Source organism: Plectropomus leopardus, chromosome 7, assembly GCF_026936395.1.
Source record: "Plectropomus leopardus strain MGB_pleo_1.0 chromosome 7, ASM2693639v1, whole genome shotgun sequence".
Taxonomy (NCBI): domain Eukaryota; kingdom Metazoa; phylum Chordata; class Actinopteri; order Perciformes; family Serranidae; genus Plectropomus; species Plectropomus leopardus.
This window is the reverse complement of record NC_142182.1, coordinates 33854832-33875178: the sequence shown is the minus strand read 5'-3', so window position 1 is coordinate 33875178 and position 20347 is coordinate 33854832. Positions and strand designations below refer to the sequence as shown.

Sequence of the window (20347 nt, the reverse complement as noted above, 5' to 3'; positions counted from 1 at the left end):
AGTACAAGTATAAAACGCACAATATGAAGTATTTATGTACAATACATCAACATTGTATTTATGTTGGCTAGACTACTTCGGGAAATGTGTCTGCTTAAATTATTGTCCACCTCTGTAACACACCCACTACAACTTTCAACAAGTAGCCTATAACTGATAATACAGACATAACTGAAAATTATGTTGAATAGATTAAAACTTGAAAATGTAAATTAAACTTTTAGGAGATGAAATGGAAAGTTTTGGCTGCAAAGCACATCAACGGATTCTGCAGCGACACCCCTGCAGTTCACGGAACAGCCAAATCTGGCAGGGGTGCCAGGTTTGCTCATTTTCCATTGAGCACTCAGAAACATTAGACTCGTGTATTATCTATTAACCTTTATCAAAGCCTCTTTCTCAAGCCATAAGACACATTTTAAATACATTTGGAGATAAAAGTACTTTGTCAATTTTGTTTTGGTTGTTTCAACATATGAGACACTGAACAGAGGTGAAATTTTAGAGTAGTAAAATAACATTTTGCCTCGCAAGATGAGGCAGTCATAAACATTATCATTTAGACAGTAGAAATAATGCACCAAAATAAAAGTGTATCATAATAATTTGGTGTGTATTTTGTGCTTTAGAGATGAAGGCAAAAAGTTCAGATACAAACCTGGGGGAAACACAACTGGCAACTCCACAGCTTGCTAACTGCTAGCTGAAAACGTAACAACGGAATTCTCCGGCTAACATTATTAGCAAACAGCAGTCCTCTGTTGAGGAGACTTGTATCTGTGGAGCCGGCTTGTTAAATCAGCGGACACCGACTGCATACTTTAGATACGTCCACAGAACGGTTGTGCTATCGTTGGGTCGTAGTTGACAACTGGTTGGATATTATAGATAAACGCCGGCGCTAAATGGACAACATTAGCTTGCCTTTTGCTGTGGCTAAGTTAGTTAGCCAGCTAGTTAGCTAACTGTAGCGCACGAGCTAGCGTGACTAACGTTACGTCCGCAGGAGAACATTCTGACTTGGAGGAAGGAAGGGAGGAAATTGATAAGTAGGATCACTGCGCACCGCTACTTATGCAAAGCTAGCGTACTTTTTGGTCTCCCGAGTTCACGCACTGTGACGCATTTAGAAAAGGTGACTATTTGCGCACCCCGTGTGACATTTAACACAGTTTGGTTAATAAGATTGCTGTTAGTTGGCATAGCTAGCTGTCAACAATAACAAGACCTATTGGCTGGGCTGTGTAGCGGACGAGAGCTAGCAGGCTAGCCACAAACTTTTAAAGAAGTTGTGTAATTCACATTCAGCTCTTTGACTGATTTGGGCTAACTAGGAAATCGCTGTTTTAACTTCTCGTTGCCTGACTCTTTCCCTCCGATCAGCTCTTCCACAAGGGCATCGGGAGAAACTCATGGCATCGGATGTGATTGAGAGCGAAGCGGTGCTGAAGGGTGATATGAGTTTGAACAATAGCAGCTCAGATTTTGGCACACCCAGCAGGACTCATGAGCAGCTGGGAAACAGACAGACATCCAGTCCGTCATCTTCTGGAGTGTCTGGAGAAGGTGACGAGGAGGAATTAGAGGAATTGGAAAATAGCACCGCTTCTACAATTGAAAATGGCGAAGAGGCACTTCAAGAGAGTCTGACCAAAACAAGAGGTACGCCACAGGAAAGGACAACTCCAGACAATGAGCAGACACAGCCGGGAGCAACATGCTCGTCCCCGGTGAGCCTCCTGCAGCCACGATCACCACCGGGACCTATCGGAAGGTCTGTATAATGAATATGTTTAGCCCAATAATATAAGCTAGTGTCTTGTTTCATGTCTCAATTGCAAGAATGCTGTACTCCCAGACTCCAGCACCTGAGCAAGATGACTGCCTCTGTTCAAGTGTCTGTCAGTGTTTTCCACATTGCTGGATTAGAAAGTTGTTAGAAAGGCCAGCAGTGTTATTGCCAACACCAGTCAGTGCTAATTGCCACCATTTGCTGTGTTCAGCTCCTCAAATGAAGACCTTCCATTCCAGTTAACTGTTTAACATGACTTTACACAGGCTTTCAAGTATATAATAACAATAAATTCAAGCACCTTTCACACAAGAAATGCAGCACAAGGTGCTTTACAATGAAGGTACTTCACATGAAAATAGACAAACATAAAACAGGCCAGCAAGGCAGTTCAGCATAAAGTGACACTTAAAACAGTTCAAAACAAAACAAAAAAATGTTTTAAATCATAACATAACACCATAAATCATACATTCCAGAAAGATACAACAAAATAGAGTTGCAGCAGTCTGAAGTGTAAAAAGGAGAGTTTCAAAAAGTCAGAGCTAGTTAAAGGCTTGAGTGAACAGATGCATTTTTAGCTTCTAAAAAATATTTGGTGACTGGCTTTTCCGATGTCTATAGGTTGAGTGTTTATAGCACTGGGAATGTAATTGACAAAGGCAGCATCCCTGATTTTTTTTTTTAGCAACAAGTGATCGCAGTACTGTAGTTTGACTTACAAACACACATTAATACCAAAAAAAGAAGGGCATATCCTTTTCAAACCCTTTAACATTTTCCTGTATTTGTAGCTTAGCCAGAAAAGCAGGAAGAGTAGAGGCTAGACTGAGGCTGGTATGACATGTATTTCCTGAACATTGTACAGGGGATGGACACAATAACAGGATCACCAGTACAATGTCATCTTATTTTGTTACAGACTACGATGTTAAAAATTGCCATAGAGATAGATCAACACTTAAGAGGCGCAATCTAAACAAAAATTGGAAACCATAGCCTTTGTGATGTAGTGTTTTGCATGGCTATTATCTTTTTTTTTTTTTTATTTGTGGTATTATACAGGTGTAACTGCCATTATCTCAAGCCTCTGTAGGTTATAGCAAGTAACAGCTGCAGACAGCTGCACAATTTAATCTAATCAGCTGCACAATCTAATTACAGGCATTTTATATCTAAAATTATGTCTCAGAAAAAAATACAAACAATAAATAAATACTGATTTTTTTCCCCCGGCACTTTTTAGGTATTTTTTTTGTTATTGTGGGTTTTTTTTTTTCTTTTTTTTACTTTTAATATATTTTATGTTCTTTTGCTTATTTTCAGATAATTTTCTTGTAGCTTTTTCATTAATTTTCTACCAACTTTTGAGCCATGTCTTTTTTAGTTACTTGTTAGTTGCCTTCTACCATGTTTCAGATTCTGATCAAACTAGTTCGCTCAGGTTCCAAAGGGTTAACTGCCTGGAAATGCCCACTGTGTTGATCTGTGTATGAAAGGGCAAGGTGTTTCTATGTATTGTGTTTCTGCTGTTTAATCTTCATATGGAGTAATTCACAGTTTTATTGACAGAAGAATTAGAAATTTAAACTCGGAGAGTGCTTCACTCAAGCCAAAACAGACCACCCAGATCTTTATCTTACAGAGACAGATTATCGTATCATAGAGACTGTTGCAAACAAGACCATGAACTCAAGGCTTTCTTGCTGTGGGTCCAACCAGCTTGCAATTAAGTATTGGTATAGTTATGGTTCTCCTCCCTTTTCATCATAAAGATGGGATGTCAGAAGAGTTTGTGGGGGTGGATACTGCACTGAAAAAGTTGTTGACAAAAAGAGACTCATGCTGCAAAGATGTTAACAAGAAATGGTATTCCCATCAAGATTGATGACCATAAATAATAACGTCTAATTAAACATGTAGGTGAAAATTTCCAGTCTGACCAGCACTTTAATTCAACTCACCACTAAGAACTTTATGAAATAGTTTTTCACTGTCGTGGATCTTTTACATTTTACTACCTAATGTGGCTGATTCCACATATATGCAGCTCTGTCTCCAGTGCACTTTGACTGGAAGAGTCTCTTTTCAAGAAACCACATTCTGGTGGCACTTCAACCTCTCTCAGTTGGATTTCATATGTAATGTAAGGATTAGCACTATACATAAGCAAACAGCTAAACTTTTTGAAATGTTGAGTACGAAATGCCAGGAATTTTTTTGTGTCTGCGAGCAGAAATACAGTCGTGTATGTGATTAATGCATCAAAGGGAGCTCTGTACAGCAAAGATACAGATACCATGATCAGCATTAGTGAGTAGCCTTATGGTTTATAAACTAAGCCCTTAACACAAGCTTGTAAGCTTTTCAAGGAGCCAGTGATCTGATTATGTGGACAGCTGTGAGCTGAAACTCGCGAGGTGACTCTCAATTAAGATGCAGGACAGAATTATATTTTGTTTAGCACAAAGCACCTGTCCAGTAGCTGCTGCAACATATTTATTTATTTATTTATTCAAAAGGATTGCAATTAGCTGACACCAGTTAATCTTCCTGGGGTCCATAATTCAGTACATTATACTCCTGTCAACATATCATGTACACAGGTGTGTGTGTGTGTGTGTGTGTGTGTGTGTGTGTGTGTGTGTGTGTGTGTGTGTGTGTGTGTGTGTGTGTGTGTGTGACATACATTAGATGCTGTGTACAGCATCACATCTGCTAATATAAAATCATATCAAATCAAGTATTCGGTTTCTTTAAAAATGCAATAACTTCATTTCACTCTTTATGACTAAAAAAAAAAATACTGAAAAGCACTTTTTTCACTGACTTGATATGATATTAAGTTTACCGGTTGGGTTAACCACAGTGCTTGAAAAGCTGTTACAAATCACTATTATATAGTAACTTTTGGAATTTAAGGTTCACCTTTAAAGTCAGAGGGAGCCTTTCCACCAAACTTTGGCTAGGTGTTCACGATTGCAGTTAATACTTCCAACAGTGTGTCAAGCAGTGGAGATAAAAATGCACCTAAAACTGTGTTTATATTCGCAAACAGTTCCTGCAATAGTGACATGGGACATGTTTAATTCCATGTTACTTCTGCCCTGCTCTGTGCATTGTGACTAAAGGCTTTAGTAATGCAAACTGATGAGTAAGCTGTATTCATTTTGAGTATTTTGTGGAAAAAGTTGTCGTTAAACTTATTAGGCAATTGACATGAACAGAACATGACTCACAATCTCTGACAACTGCAAAACAGATCTTGTTAGACTAATACTTCTGTAGAGAGATGAATACATAAATTGAGGTTAAAGTGTTGAATCTGTTTACATTCATTTAATAAACCTATTTAAACCTATAAAGGCAGAGTACCTGCTAATCCTTAAAAGAAATGTATCTTAAAAAGCATTAAATTCATCAATCTTAAAATAAGGCCTTAATTTGCATTGAAATAATTTAAGTTGATCTTTCAGAAGTCTTCAAAATGCTCGTACATGGGGAATAGGATCCACAGAATTATTTTTTCTGACGTTGAATTTTAAAACATCAAAATGAATTGGTAACATCCATTTTTGTTAAATAATTTAATAAATTTCTCCCCTTGAAGTTGTCATGATGGGAATCTAAGCAGTGGAATCTCACATGCAGAGCGAGAAGTACAAATTTGCCAAGAAATGCCAGATTTTTCCCACTTTTGTTGTTAAACTAGATACTTATGTGATAATATGTTGATTGTCTTCCATGTTTTCCATTATGAAAAGGTTGTTTTTTCAGCATTTGATGTAGATAATCTAACTTTTTCACTGGGCAAAAAAATGCAATGTTTTATATCACAAAGAACATTTGGGCAAAATAAAGTTGTCCTTCAGTTTTGGTAATTAGATAAGGTAGGTAATAGAAAACTGGTCTTAAATTTCTTTCCAAGTGGCATTAAAAAAAATTTAAAGAGTCTTAAATCCAACTTGCCGTAAGCTGCAGGAGCCCTGTTAAGGTTCAGAGAGACTCAGTGAAGGCTGCTGTTGGCCTCGCATGGGGAATGAATTATAACCATTACACATTAGTACAGTTCATACAAATCAAATATTGAGAAAGTTATAAAAATGGCATTGAATCCTTTAAAATCAAATACACTTTTCCAGTATTGTGTTGCAATTTCTAAACATAGCCTATCCTATTCATAACACAGATATCCCCAACCTTATTTGCAGAGTGCATAACTGCTTTTGTGCAGCTTTAGTTAAGTGTATAAACAAACTAAAAGCGTTCCATCACTGTCACTATCCATACCCACGAACTAACTTTGTGTTATATGCAGACAAATTAACCCAACAACAAAAATCGCCTTCGACTCCTGGTCTGCATTTCTCCCATAATCCTTTGAGGATTGTACAAGTCACAAGCAGCTGTTGTCAGACAGCTTATTATGTGTTTGGGTTTTTGTTTGTCACGGATAATCTTTGCTGGCTCTGCTCTTGATCTTAATACACTCGTAGTACAAGAGAGCCTTTTCAGCAATTAAATATCATTAAACATAAAAAATGGCTTAACCGTCTTTGTGTTTTTATTACTAGCCTGGAGCGCCAGGAGTCAGTGGCCACAACAGAAGCTCGCCTACGAATGGAAGGAGTCGAGCTGAAGGAAGAGTGGCAGGATGAGGACTTTCCACGGTATTGTCGCTCATAATGTCGTAAATCATTATTGATCATTGGTCACAGCTTTGTATCACATGTTTGCATTTTGAAAGTTGCATGAAGCATAATTCCATTGAAGGCACAATCACCTGCTGTTTGATTATTAGGCCCCTGCCCGAGGAAGAGGAGCTGGAAGATGAGCTTTTTGCAGGAACCTCTGAAGAGACAGACCCAGGTAATGAAAAAAGAATAGCAAACTGTGCATGGCCTCATGATATTAAAGGACATGTTCACATTTTTCAAGTCTATGCTAAAACCCAAATGTTTATGTATTTTGAGAGTTGCTGTAATTACTCTTCATTCATTTCTGTTGTGCATAATGCTGCATCATGCTTACGTGAATAGCCCCTCATATTGAAAAAACAACTCGAAGATATTTTAAAACATGATTTGCCAACTTAACGTCATAAATGCATAAACGTGGTGGGCAAAAGTCACTGCTGAATTTTCTTTATTAATTAGGGTATTGAATATCAATTTTTGATCACATGTTAAGTATAATATGGTATTAATGTTAACTGCTGTCCATGTAGAGTGACCTGGATCAGTTATTTTTTTAGCATAAACCCTGATAACAACTCAGGTAAAGCTATATTTTAGTGGTTTAAAATACAATTGTTTAAAATCACAGCTTCCCTTATCTGTTTTATTTGCTCCTTGTTGTCATGAGTAAACTGGAAACGGCTATCAACCTCTTGTTTAAACGTCCTTGGCATTAAAATGCAACTTCTTTGTACCTTCCATGTTCCCACTGTACCGTCTCAAAACACATGAACACAAAAAAGTCAGACAAATGACTCTCCAACACCAAAACTGTGATCTTCCCACATCACATGAATGCAGTGAAACTGTATACTAAAGTTCAATTAGACTCAGACTGTTTTCTTTGCTGTGGAGGCACAGGAACACAAAGAGGGGATTTTGTACAGAGAGACTGTACTGTCTTATACCACCTAACTTTTGTAACGCCAATTAAAAAGAAGCCTCATGTTAGTATTGGCAGAACCTACTGATTATTGTAATACAGTATAATAGATTTAAACAAACTAACCTTCAATTGTTCAGACTAACAGTATAACCACTCATGATTATGCATCTCTCCTAGGCTATGCGATGGACCACGGCAAGAAGGCGAAGAAGAAGCTGGCTGCTCCGGACATCAGTCTGACTCTCGACCGCAGTGAAGGTTCCCTTCTCTCTGACGAGCTGGATGAAAGCACAGAGCTGGACCTCGATGACATAGACACACCTTCAGACAACAGCAACGAGTTTGAATGGGAAGGTAAGAACTTGATATCATGTGATTACAATGACAACAATGTTAATACGTAGTTTAATTTAACCCTGTTAACCTGTTTGTTTTGTTAAAGCCTCTGGAAACGTGGCTTGAAATAGTAAGAATGCACGTTTTATATTATAGTTGAGTGTCTCATTAAGTATCTACAAAAATCTGATTGAAAATAAATGTTCCCAACTATTAGAAAACCAAGTTGAAAACAGCTCATTTTGAGGATAATAGCATTTCTCCAGACTGTGTGGGCGTGGCAGATCACAATTTGATTGACACCTCCTTGTATTCCATCTTTGTCAACTGTCTCTCCTCTCCACGACAAACATCCATATTACGCAATATGAATGGGGATAACCGCGCCCAAATCAACCCAGCTTCAGAAAACTGTGAAAAAACTAAAATTGAAAGTTTTCAAATTTGTATTGAGACTAATTTCTGATAACTTTTGATGCTTTTTTTGTTATGCGCGTATGACCCTAAATTAGATATTAAGAATTATATTATATATTTATATTTATAAGAATTAATATTATATTTTTGTGATTTGGGCTCCCAGAGGCTTTAATACTGAACGTTCAAAGAGTAAAGTTTAGATTGACTAGATGAAGTGAGAGATGCAAAGATGCTTTCAGTTTGGACCCACATGAAGTCCACACCTGTGTGATGTATTGATGAAAAGTTTGACACTTGTGTATTTCTTGGCTTCTAACATAAAGCAAGTGTTTTATCTGAACAGTCTTGTATTTCGTGGTTTTCTATCGGCACTTTCCTTTCTTGACTTTACAGCTTTGGGTCGTCAGCTGACTGCCTTAAGTGTAGTGAAAATGTGCTTTGTCGTTTTTGTGTTTCCACACTGCTGCCTTCCTCTTTTTCACTTGGAAGAGTTGTTTCCATTCTCAGCCTGGAAACAGGCTGCAGGCCAGCAACAGGTTTCTGTCTCCCTTGTGGTAAGGTGTCCCCCCCCCCGTTTCACTCTGCCACCCATGAGTCAATCAGCTCCTATCGTCCAGATTCTGTTCTGTCTTCAGTTGTTCAAACAAATCATTTGGAGGTTTTTGTGTTTCATACACTTCATTTTCAGTTGACGTTTTTGTGCATGTCATTTTTCCTTTCCTTGAAATTTTCCCATGTTTAAGAAAACAATCAACTTGTCAGTTAAGAAGTGGTTTAATCTGCACAGTGATGCTACAGTTCTCAGATGTTTGCCAGTTTTACATTTTACATTACACACGTCATTAGTAATGACTCATTCATTGTGTCAGATTTTACAAGGCATCACAAGAAATGACACAATAAATTCATCCATAGCATCATGAATTCAGCCTTAAATTGGAGATACATTACATTTGGATTTTTAAATCTTACATCGCGGGATTCTAAATGATTCATTTCATTGATGATTTCAGATTTCATAAACATCTTACTAGTCATTCCCATGCTCAATATTTATATGTAAATCATACAGTGCTCTAAAGAAGAAACAACAAGTAATTAATGTGTTTGTGAGCGTCCTGTTCTTGTAAAATACCAAATCTAAGAGATCCTCATTAAATGTGTTCTGATGTGATTTGATTGCACTTCACTTAATTTCTGTTTGTTGCATGCTTGATGTACACCACACTGCTTCAAGTCTGCATGATGTGCAGAATTGGACATTGTGCACATCATGCAGCTTTACATCCACAAAAGATGCACAGAGGTCCACTGGGATTTCAGCAGTGTTTTTTGGACACATTAGTGTCTCATGAGGGGAACAGTAGCAGGGGTGTCCCCCAAGGAAATTTAATCAGGTCACTGTTAATGCTGACTTTAAGTGACGGGAGAAATGGAAGTTGAGATGTGATTTTCGGTGCTGATTGAGAGAGAAAGCATGCTGTCCAGGTACAAAAAAAAGAAAAAAAACAAATGTCATGTTGATTGAAATGCATGTGATTGAAAAGTTCATTGAGTGATCTAAAAATAATAAATGATTTGATTAAAACAGATTTAGGTTGACATCACCAGACAGCCCCTCACATCCAGGGGGCGTAGCATCCAAGCTGTGAGTTTATATTGCCTCCCCTCCTTTTTAGATGATCTTCCCAAGCCGAAAACCACAGAGCTACTGCAGAAAGGTGTGGAGTCAGTGCAGGAGTACTCCGCCTCGGACGAGAGGGAGGAGGGACGACGCTGGAGGGTGTTTCGAATCGGAGACCAGGAACACAGAGTGGACATGAAGGCCATTGAACCTTATAAAAGGGTTATCAGCCATGGAGGTCAGCAGCATTATGTCAAATTTGGCACACACATACAAATACAATTATGTACAATGCTTTGCAAAGCTATTCACCCCCCTTGGTGTTTTTCCTATTTCGTTGCAATACAACCTGTAATTAAAATGGATTTTTATTGGGATTTTTTGTTACGGACCTACACAGAATAATCAAAATTAGTGAAGTAAAATGAAAAGGTCATGTTGGGGAAAAAAAGGCAGAAAAATAAAATAATGAAAAATGAAAAATACCAATCATCTTCAAAAGTCACATAATTTGTTAAATAAAGACTACCTGTGTGCAATCTGAATGTCACATGACCTTAGTTGGTATACATCTGTTCTGAAAGGCCCCAGAGTTTGCAGCAATACTGAGCAAGGTTTATTTTATTTTTCAGAATTTTTAATAACATTTTCTTTTTAATTTCACTTCACCAATTTCGACTGTTCTGGTTAGGTCCATTACAAAAAAAAAAACAAATTAAAACTGTAAAATTCCATATAAATTACAGATTGTAATGCAACAAAATAGAATACTTTTGCAAGGCACTGTAAGAACATCTGTGATCCTTCATGAACAAGCTGCATCACATGTGTTTGATCAGTCTGTATTTACACAAAATATGATGCATAAAAACCATTCTGACAATGAAAATAGTGTTTCTCTCCTGAAACATCAGTTTTTAATGTTTGATTTTTCCACTGCAGGTTACTATGGAGATGGTTTGAATGCCATAATTGTGTTCGCTGTGTGCTTTATGCCTGAGAGCAATCAACCAAATTACAGATACATCATGGACAATTTATTCAAGTGAGTGTTTATTTGATTTCCTCTGGCCTCATGAGCGAACATTTTCAGGAGCAGCGCTAATGAAATTTTCCTGCAGGTATGTCATCGGCACACTGGAGCTTTTGGTCGCAGAGAACTATATGATTGTGTATTTGAATGGGGCGACTTCTCGGAAAAAGATGCCAACCGTCGGCTGGCTCAGAAAATGTTATCAGCAGATTGATAGGAGGTGAGTGAGTTAACAAAAGATACAGAAGCAACAGATGGTCATGGAATAGAATTGTTGAAGGTTTCTCTCCTTTTTTTGTACAGATTAAGAAAGAACTTGAAGTCTTTGATAATAGTCCATCCCTCTTGGTTTATTCGCACCCTGCTGGCACTCACAAAACCTTTCATAAGGTGACTTTAATGTTTAAAGTTGCTAGAATAATGACATTAAAATCTTCCTTAATAACCTTTAATTCTGACATTTCCTTGCTTCTTTTTTCACAGCTCCAAATTTAGTCAGAAAATCAAATATGTGTTCAGCTTGACAGACCTCGCAGAACTGGTTCCAATGGAATATGTGTCCATACCGGATTGTATCAAACAGTAAGTACGCTCTGTTTAAAAACATTTGCACTTTTCCAGTTTTTTTTTAACCTTCTTAAACCTGGATCTACTTCAGTTTTCTTGCGCTGAATTCAGACGCTTTTTATGTGCTGCTTTATCCTTTGAAACCTGAGCAGATTAGTTTGGTTTCTTTTTAAAACACTGGGAAGAAAGGCAATCACCGACTCAGCAAGAAATGTACCACAAATTGCACAAAATTAATAAAAGGTGAAAAGAAGTAGAAGAAGGGACCATTATTTATATAAAATTATTTTTTTTAAAAAAAGGAAAAATGAAACCTTTTTTTTTTTTACCTTTTTCTTTCTTCTTCTTTACCCTTTTTTAAGTAAATTTTCAGGTATTTTTCTTGTAACTTTCTAACATTTTTTTCGCCCATTTTTGGGCCATATCTTGTTTAGTGGTTTGTTACCTTCCAGTGATGTTTTTGAGGGAAATCAAACCAGTTTGCTCAGGTTTCAAAGGGTTAATAAAGGACAAAAGTCCATACAAAAGGCAAAACTGTCTGATTATCTGATTTGTGATAAAAAAGATGCTAGTGATCAATCCTGACACTTAAAAATTCATGTTACATATTAGTGTGGTTCTTTGGTGGAAATGACGAGAGACTTGTTTTGTTTCCATAGAAATTCGGCCAGGTGACTGCAGATTTTCCAGCTGTGCAGTGGAGCAATACATGGCTGCTCACTAGAATTAGGAAATAAATAACCCATGACCACACCTGTAGAGGTCACCTTCCATTTCTTCCTTTTCACAGATGTCATCCAATTGCCATTAAACTTTGTAAAAAATAGCAATGATTCGTAAAAGAAGAAAATATATACTTTGATATGTTTTCCTGTTTTTCTTTTAATTGCTTCATGTAGGTATTCTAGTAATAATTTGTGCATACTCAGTATCAGCTCTGACTGATTGTAAAATGGGGTTGCATTTCATCTGTAGGTGGTGCTGCAGCAGCATTCTGCTTTTCTTGTGTGGTTAGTGTAGACGTAGATGTAGATGTTGGTGGTGAAGATTCTGACTCACTTGATATTTTGCACAATTTATCTTCTTTCAAAACCCTAATATTCAGTCATTTTCTTAAATCATGGACACTCTCTGCCCATGAACACAATTGCCTTACTTACAGTGTATGCATTCTGAAGCAGAAAATATCCAAATGCATATGACAACTATGTAAACATTTTCTTTTTCTTTCTTTTTCTAAACTAGTTACAGAGTGTTTCACAATACAGTACAATACCATACAATATAAGAAAACAAGGTAAAATAAACATAATTTGCAGAAAATGTGATTAAAACATAATATAAATACACATTTAGAGTATAATATAGTCTTGTGCACTATCTTAAGTTCTTAAAAACGTTCAACAAGTGTCAACATTACTGAGAGAAACGTCTTCTATATCAGTTATTGAAGAATACATTCATCGTTTCCTTGTATTAACCTTTGCTGATGTGCAGAACTATTGAGCTCATGCTGAGAAACGGCTCATGCTGTTATTTTTCTGTGATGTGGCTTAACCTGAGGCGGCTCTCATCTCCTCGTGGCATTTAAAAAAAGACATCAGCACGAATGCATCTCATCAAATGTTTTGTCTCTTTTGGATGTCTGGATGCTGCTGGCTGTGTAATTCTCCTTTCCTTAACTCCCTTTCCCTGCCCCCCCCCTTAAGGTTTGACGAAGAAAAAAATAAGAAAAGCCGTAAAAGGTATATGCACTTTCACCCAGGGTCAGTTTCAGCTTTTTTTTCTTTTCTTTTCTTTTTTGCATTTCACAAAACTAACAACAAAATAATCTGTTGGCTTCCAGAAATGCACCAATACACCTCACTCTGTCCCGCGTGTTTGGAGTTGGACGATTTGCTGTTACCTTCTGGCCACAAATTTAGCAACTTTCCCTTTCCAAAATGTCCCACATTTCCTCTCAGTAGATTTCGGATGTTCCCTCAAAAGCATGCTGAGAAGCTGTTTGATTGGTTTCCAAAAATAGGTGGCTTGGTGATTGTTTTAACTGAATCCTATTTCTGAGCCAATTCTGTGAAGTTCATTTCAAAGTCAGTTCTTGTTGAATTTTGTTCTCTATTTATCACCTCAAAATAATATCAGCTATCTGTATGTGGTTTAAAACGTACCTCTGAAGCTCATTTTATACCTGAGGTGCTGTTTTCACATGAGGCGCCAAGTGGCACTTACATGCATGTGTCCTTTTTAAAAAACAGGTTTAGATTTTGATGTGGTTGATGTTGGGTAAGTTGTTTTCATGTTTGTGCTGCTGAATGAAGTAGAAGAACTGGGAAGTAGCTGGTCCTAGTCACTGTGGTTTTGTGGTCGCACTGTAACCATGCCCTCACATGGTTCCCCTCAGCACTCTGCTTGTCCACTCTCACGGCTCTTTGCATGACTCACTGCAAACCCACTCCCTGCTGATGTTTAGAAATGACCACAAACCTTTCGTCAGCCTCTCTCATGCACACACAAATCGTCTGCTCACTGCTGATAAGTAGTGAGTGTGTGGTTGTACATGTGCAGAAATATTGTGGCATGTTCGAAAAGTAATAACCACAGGGCTGTAGGAGAGACTCGGTATTGTGCAAATACAACACTGCCACAATTAGTTGCACTTGTGTTGTTAGGTGCATGAGTTTCTAAGTTGATAAACAAACTTGCAAGACAAATGCACCACAACCTCAAACACTGCCGGAAAAATGTCACATTTTAAAGGAGCAGAATGGAAACGGATTTAGTGAAGATTGCAGACTTCTCCCATGTGCCAAACGTAAGTTCCCAATTAGGATTGCTTTAGGGTTCACTGTTCAGGTTTTTACTGGGAGCAGAATTATCTGAAGTCTCCTGACTAAGACAAACTGACTAGCTGATTAAAAACGTTAAAACCACTAAATAAAGCAGTTTTGCAATAATAAAATTAAAAAAAGTAAACTGCTAATGTGTGCTTGCCCATGTCTCTGATAAGTTAAGATCCAAACATACATGAGGTTTTTAACAGGAGCCGAATTATCCACAAAGTTCTCTTCCTTTGATTTAAGCCTTTAAAATCTGGATGGACATACATTTTCTTGCACAGCAATCAGACACCATATTTAAAACTTCAAGTTCTTTTAAAGACATGGAAAAAAGTCATTCAGCAACTTGGTATGAAATGCAAATTGCAAAAAAAAAGATATTGAAAGATGACAAGAAAATGACCTAAAACTTTAAGCTTTAAAACAATCATCAAATGACTAGAGAAAAATATCAAGAATGCTTTATTTATAACTATCTAAAATTACATCTTTACTTTTCTTTTAATTTCAGTACATTTTCTTTTGTGGGCTTTTTACAAATTTCTTTCAAATTTTGGGGTTATTTCTGGTAAAATTGCTCATTACCTTCGTTCCATGTATTTGAAAGAAATCAAGCCAATTTGCTCAGGTTTCAAAGGGTTAAACCAGTAAATACACTGAATAAAATGTCAAAAATCAGTGTTTTTCCGATGCTGTTTGGCTTGTTGCAGAGGGGCCGAAGCACAAACATCTAGAGTCAGTGTTTGGTTTGTCTGTTCTGGGCTACTGTAGAAATATGAGGGACTCTATGGACAACAACCTGCTCCCTAGACATCTAACGTCTCATTAAATTATACTTCTTTTCAGGTGATTCTACACTAAAGGAAATATAATATTTCATTTCTGCCAATATATCCCCCTAAATCCTGCACACTGGAGCTTTAAGCACAATGGTTGCACTGATCACATGGCTATTGTTAAGATATAAAGATTGCAAAGAGTCTACATACAGTATTCTCACAACTGTGTGCTGGTGGTAATAAGGCAGCCTGTGCCATTACATGTATTTTGGTGTTCAGCAGTACATATTAAGTACACAGTGCATTTGTCTTGCAAGGTTTCAAGGAAAGAAATAACTACAATAATACAACTGATATTGGTGGTGATATGTACGGTGCTTTTAGTGAAATGAGCATGGATGATGTTAGGCACAATGTGTTTCAAATTACGCATTTATTTATTTGAATGCTGAAAATAAGTCCGGTAAGTCAGTGAAGTAGAAATATTCTCTCACACAATGAATTGCCTTTGTAATGGTATAAAGGTAATTATCACTTTTCAGGATGTTATTATGTGATAAGTGTGTATATGAGTAGTGTAGTAGCCTGATTTTGTCATCAGATATCATAGCCCTGTTAGGTGGCTGACCCCAGTCTCACAGATGTCTGATGGCTGTCAAATTTGTCCACAGAATCGACCAGGACATGCACGGCAAAGTGGATATCGCAGCTGCTGCAGTTCCAGAGTGACCCTGGCTCGCACTGCAAGACATGGAGGAGAGTGTTTCTTGTGTTTATGACTGGAGACTCAGCCCTTTGCATCAAGAAAGTGCCTTCTTGAAACTGTGCTGCCTGTTACATTGTGGAACTTTTACAGCTTGATCTTCAGCGTTTTTTCCACATGCTGTCTGAAACGTTTTTAATCTTTTTTTTTATTATTATTTTTATTATTTACTGCCTGTATATCATGTCAAACTTAGCTTCTTGGTGTTCTCTAGTTACTGGTTTATCTACACGTTATTTAAGGCACTCTGTTACAAATGGTCGATGCATGTTCTGCTTTATTACATTAAATATATATTTATATTCAAAAGGTGACAATGGAGAGAAATTAATATATTTTTATGGTTGCTCTGATTTTAAAACTGCATTTTAGGTCTCTGACCCGTTGAATGGCATTTCATAGAACAAGTTTTGACAGCACCTTTTTTTTTTTTTTTCACTGTTCACTGCTGACGTTCTCTATCAAAATCCTGCCTGGGGAAAATAAAGTTTTTATGTTTTTGCCCCTCACTTGCCCTCTGACCTGTGGAGGGAGGACATTTGTGAGAGCAACAATCTAAAGCAAAGATGTAGGTCTTAATGTAACATTTTCTCCAAGTAAAGTCATGGATCCACATCATTGTTTTGTGTTTTTTTTAATAACATTTAGAACCAGTTTTCCCATGTAATAAGATAAATAGATGTATATGGCAGTACTGAAAACATATAGTGACCTGACACCAAGTATGGTTTGACAATATTTAAATAATAATCACCAGCTTTGCTTTGTATGGCTTCCACAAGATGGCACCACAAACACAGATTTTGTGGAAGTCATAAATAAAGGACAAGAATATTGTGGGAAATTACAAGATTCATATCAATACCCTGATCAATAATATAAAAATGTTAAGAATACAAGAAAATACTTAAGATTGTAACAATGTGCTAACAACAGTAGCCACAGTTTTTTTTTTTTTAAAAAAAAAAACCACACTACTTTTTTAAAAAAATAACTTAACCCTTTGACCCTGGAGTGGCATCACTTTTCATGTGCTGTTTTTAGATGCCTTTCACATGTATATAAACTTTTGAACTCTGGGTTGATATCTTTCAGTAAAATGCAGAAAAAAAAATCATTAATGAGCACTTAGGTATTGCATTTTTCACAAATTGCAAGAATTTAGTAGATGTAGATGTAGAAAATGATTTTAAAAATGCTGGGGGAAAAACTCAAAAACTCACAATTATCACAGTTACCTATTTAAAAATTATATAACAAAATTACAATAATTTTAGGCACTTTTTCCAAGTAATCAGAATAAATTTAATGTCATTTTCTTGTTGACTAATTTCTTGCTAATTTTTGGGTCGTGTTTTTCTTCCGTTGGTCATTGCCATCTTCTCATGTTTTTGAAAGAAATCAAGCAGAGGGTTAAAAGAAAAAACAGTATTTCAAGACATTCCAGTAAAGAATCCATAACAATATAATATAGAATACATTACTATTATATATTTACCTGTTCTTAAGTACTGACTGTTGACTTAAGTCATACATTATAGATCATCTCAAACTTGACAATCTAAACATTCTGACTGGGTTCAGATGTATCTCCTGTTGGAATGTTGTTAATGCAGTAGCTGACCAAGGGATCTATAAATATATATCTATTATAATTTCCTTGGAGCTAAAGAAATATAACGGAAAGAAGTGATGTCAGCGAAAGCATTCAAGGAGCCATATCTTGGTGTAAGTTTTGTTGTTGTTTAAATTTTATGTGAAAAATCCTCCCGCCAGATTAAAAAACACACATTATGTGATGCTCAGTGGCATAAGGTAGCGACAATGGGCCCCAATGCATGCTGGTTACTAGTTATACTAATGCTTAAACTAGCCGTGGTATAACCCTATTGTCTCGTCACATGAACAAATAGATAATATAGAAAATAGATATAGATAAATGGCCCACTAAATCCCAACATATTACCCAGAAATCATCATTGCATGTATGTACATGACAGAAATACCAAAGAAAATAAAGAATAATTCATTTTCTTGAACAGTTATTTATAGGTTATGTAGAATAAGCTTTATAACATTTTTTGTCATGGATTGCTACTGAATATTCTACAGAAAAACAAATATGTGTGTGAGTTTTTCCTTAAACACAGGTCTTTTTCTTTCTATTTTCTTAAATCTGAATTAGAAAATATGCCCTTTTGACTGTTCTACATTTTGTTGGAGGGTTCCCTTTCTCTATGGGTCCCCTCACCCTCTGGACACCCAGTGCAAATGACTATATTTACGCCCCTGGTGATGCTCACTGATGATTTTTTAATCTGAATATATACGTCCTTGTTTTTCATCTCCGAACAGAGCCATGATGTGTTTGGTGACTAATAACAAGGAAAAAGATGTGCATGTTTAGATATTTACCAAAAAAATATCAGTAAGTATCACTGAATGGGTTTTTTTTTTAAATCTGATGGAAAGATTTTTTCAGAAATAACAAACATTTGAAGGGTTATTGTGTAACTGGCTGTGCCCACCTCGTTGCCTCGCTCCTCCAACACTGTCACTGACTCATGACTTTAGTGTTCGATTATATTCTCCTTTGTAGCTGACAAGGAAACTATAATTATTAACTATAAAAATACTTATAGTTTCTTTGGCAGCTGACAGTAAGTGAAAAGGCACAAAGCTGTTGCCCTAGCAGCAAGAATAGCAACAAAACTGTCTATATTTCACACTTTAAATGGTTATAAACATTATAAAACGTTGGAATCTGTTAACAGCGGGTCATGGCCTAAAGCTTTGAAACGCAGAACTGACTCCATACATCTGATAGCGATATCATCGACCTCGGGATCCATCTTATTTGCAAAGAGATGATGCTGTTGAAAGAGCCATGGGAGGTCCCCAGCTCCATACACACACACTCCCCTCCTGTAATCACCAGTGCAAGGGTAATACGGCGCTCCTTTTTTTACATCTCCCGCTAAATAGCTCCACTTCACAGCACGGGCGAGGGCTTGCATGTCGGACACATCGTACTTGCTGTTGGCGGGCACTGACCCAGGAACAGAGGGCATCCTCTGTAGAGTGGCCCACAAGTGCTCGTCGGGGCTGTATGTGTCTTTTTCCCACTCCAGGAGCTGCTGGACCTCTTTGTCCTCCATGACATGTTTCACGAAGGCCCTAGTGACCACAAAGTATGCATTTCCAGTAAACATGGGGCTGCTGATAGGTGGAGGACTTTTCTTTGCGTCCGTCCTGATGACGGAGTCGGTCACATTGTGATGATACAGCCAGCGGCCTCTTTTATAGTCATTCGTGGCCTCTGTCTCCATGCTGTTTCTCCCGTTGAGAAACTTGAGCATCTGAACCATCTCTCTGTTGGTTTTTATGGGGAAGTCCGTCCCGCATGTGTTGAGCAGGTACCTCCACTGGACCTGCGACTCTAGCAGATCCTTCATGCAGTTCAAATCCGCCTGCACGCGGGACCATGAGGCGTACACTACTCTTTCTAACCGACTGGCTACAAACACGTTAGGAAAGCAGGACACAATCGCCTCCACGGCCTTCTGGAACTCCTTAGAGGATTTTTGGTCCACATGCACACAGTAGACATTCTGGGGAGCGTAAACAGCTCGCAGAAGTCTTTCAAACATCTCGATCTTCTCGTGGATCACCATGGAGTAAGCAATGGGAAAATCCTTCTCCTCCTCACTGAGGGGTGTTGTAATAAATCCTCTCTTGTCGATGTAAGATGGGCAGTCTTGTGTCACATTCAAGTAGAAATCCTTCAATAAAAGATTTTGTCTTTTCTTGGATCCCAGAAGAGCTTCTAATTGACCTTTTTTGCCTTCTACGTTTCCACTGATGATAACCATGCAGCCAGGCAGGTCATCAGAAAACTGCTGTGGTATTCTGAGATCAGGCAATGACTGCTTGTTAGAGCCAGTCGCCCAAAGAACTAAAGACAGGAACATACCCATGAGGACAAGGGTGAGGGTCCTAAACATCTGTCTGTTACACAACCTTGCAAAAGCCATTTTTCTTCTCTTGAGGCGACTGCAGCTCAGGTGGCCTTGTCTTAAATGCAAGTTACAGATTGACTCGACCTCGTTTATAAGCACAAGTGGAATCGGCCCCTGAGTGGGTGTGTCAAACATAAGGTGTGTAAGGAATGTGTTGAGTATACAGTATCCTAAATAGGATGTAACACAACAAAGGGGGTTGTTTCAGCAAATTTGCATCAGTTGGTATCATTAATAATAATAATAATAAAATAGATTTGTTTGTAATGTTAGATTTGGAACAAATCTCAAAGTGCTACAAGATATAAGCATAACTGTAAAAAAAATACTGAAAACAGATAAAAACAAACCAAAATAAAAGCATATTGCAAAGTCATAAAAAATAAGAGTGTAAAAGCAAGTAGAGCAACCAGCACTCAAAAGTCAAAACTTCTGCTAAAATGGAATGTTTTGTATCATGCATGCTAAACATAATAGTGGAATTTCTTCTTTTTCTTTCTTCTTTGTCTTTCTTTTCTTTGTATTTATATTTATATTTTTTTATTTAACCTTTTT

General features: G+C 37.3%; 2 protein-coding genes and 1 long non-coding RNA gene across 12 annotated transcripts in view; 1 reads left to right on the top strand and 2 right to left on the bottom strand.

Annotated features, from left to right (window-relative positions):
- LOC148189245 (uncharacterized) overlaps positions 1-798 on the bottom strand; it is a 52024-nt gene extending 51226 nt beyond the window's left edge. For both annotated transcript variants that reach the window (XR_015777099.1, XR_015777098.1), the window contains exon 1: positions 659-798. This is a non-coding gene — a long non-coding RNA (uncharacterized LOC148189245). The remainder of the gene's footprint in view (positions 1-658) is intronic.
- bnip2 (BCL2 interacting protein 2) lies at positions 749-16388 on the top strand. 9 transcript variants are annotated; one of them, XM_088080573.1, is made up of 12 exons: positions 749-1135; positions 1384-1774; positions 6367-6462; positions 6594-6661; positions 7592-7768; positions 9850-10032; positions 10737-10839; positions 10916-11047; positions 11131-11217; positions 11311-11409; positions 13104-13160; positions 15682-16388. In XM_088080573.1, the coding sequence occupies exons 2-12, from the start codon at positions 1413-1415 to the stop codon at positions 15737-15739; spliced, it is 1422 nt and encodes a 473-aa protein (XP_087936699.1). In that variant the 5' UTR covers positions 749-1135; positions 1384-1412; the 3' UTR covers positions 15740-16388. The 9 variants fall into 9 exon arrangements, 5 of the variants coding, with proteins under 5 accessions (XP_087936699.1, XP_087936700.1, XP_087936701.1 ...); XR_015777094.1 differs by adding an exon at positions 13650-14206 and having other exon boundaries at positions 750-1774; XM_088080574.1 differs by adding an exon at positions 13650-13677 and having other exon boundaries at positions 750-1774.
- A 348-nt stretch (positions 16389-16736) lies between these two features.
- On the bottom strand, positions 16737-20314 carry gcnt3 (glucosaminyl (N-acetyl) transferase 3, mucin type). The gene has a single exon (XM_042496888.2). It carries the CDS (start codon positions 19925-19927, stop codon positions 18521-18523), a length of 1407 nt encoding a protein of 468 aa, XP_042352822.2. The 5' UTR covers positions 19928-20314; the 3' UTR covers positions 16737-18520.
- Between the last annotated feature and the right edge of the window lie 33 nt (positions 20315-20347).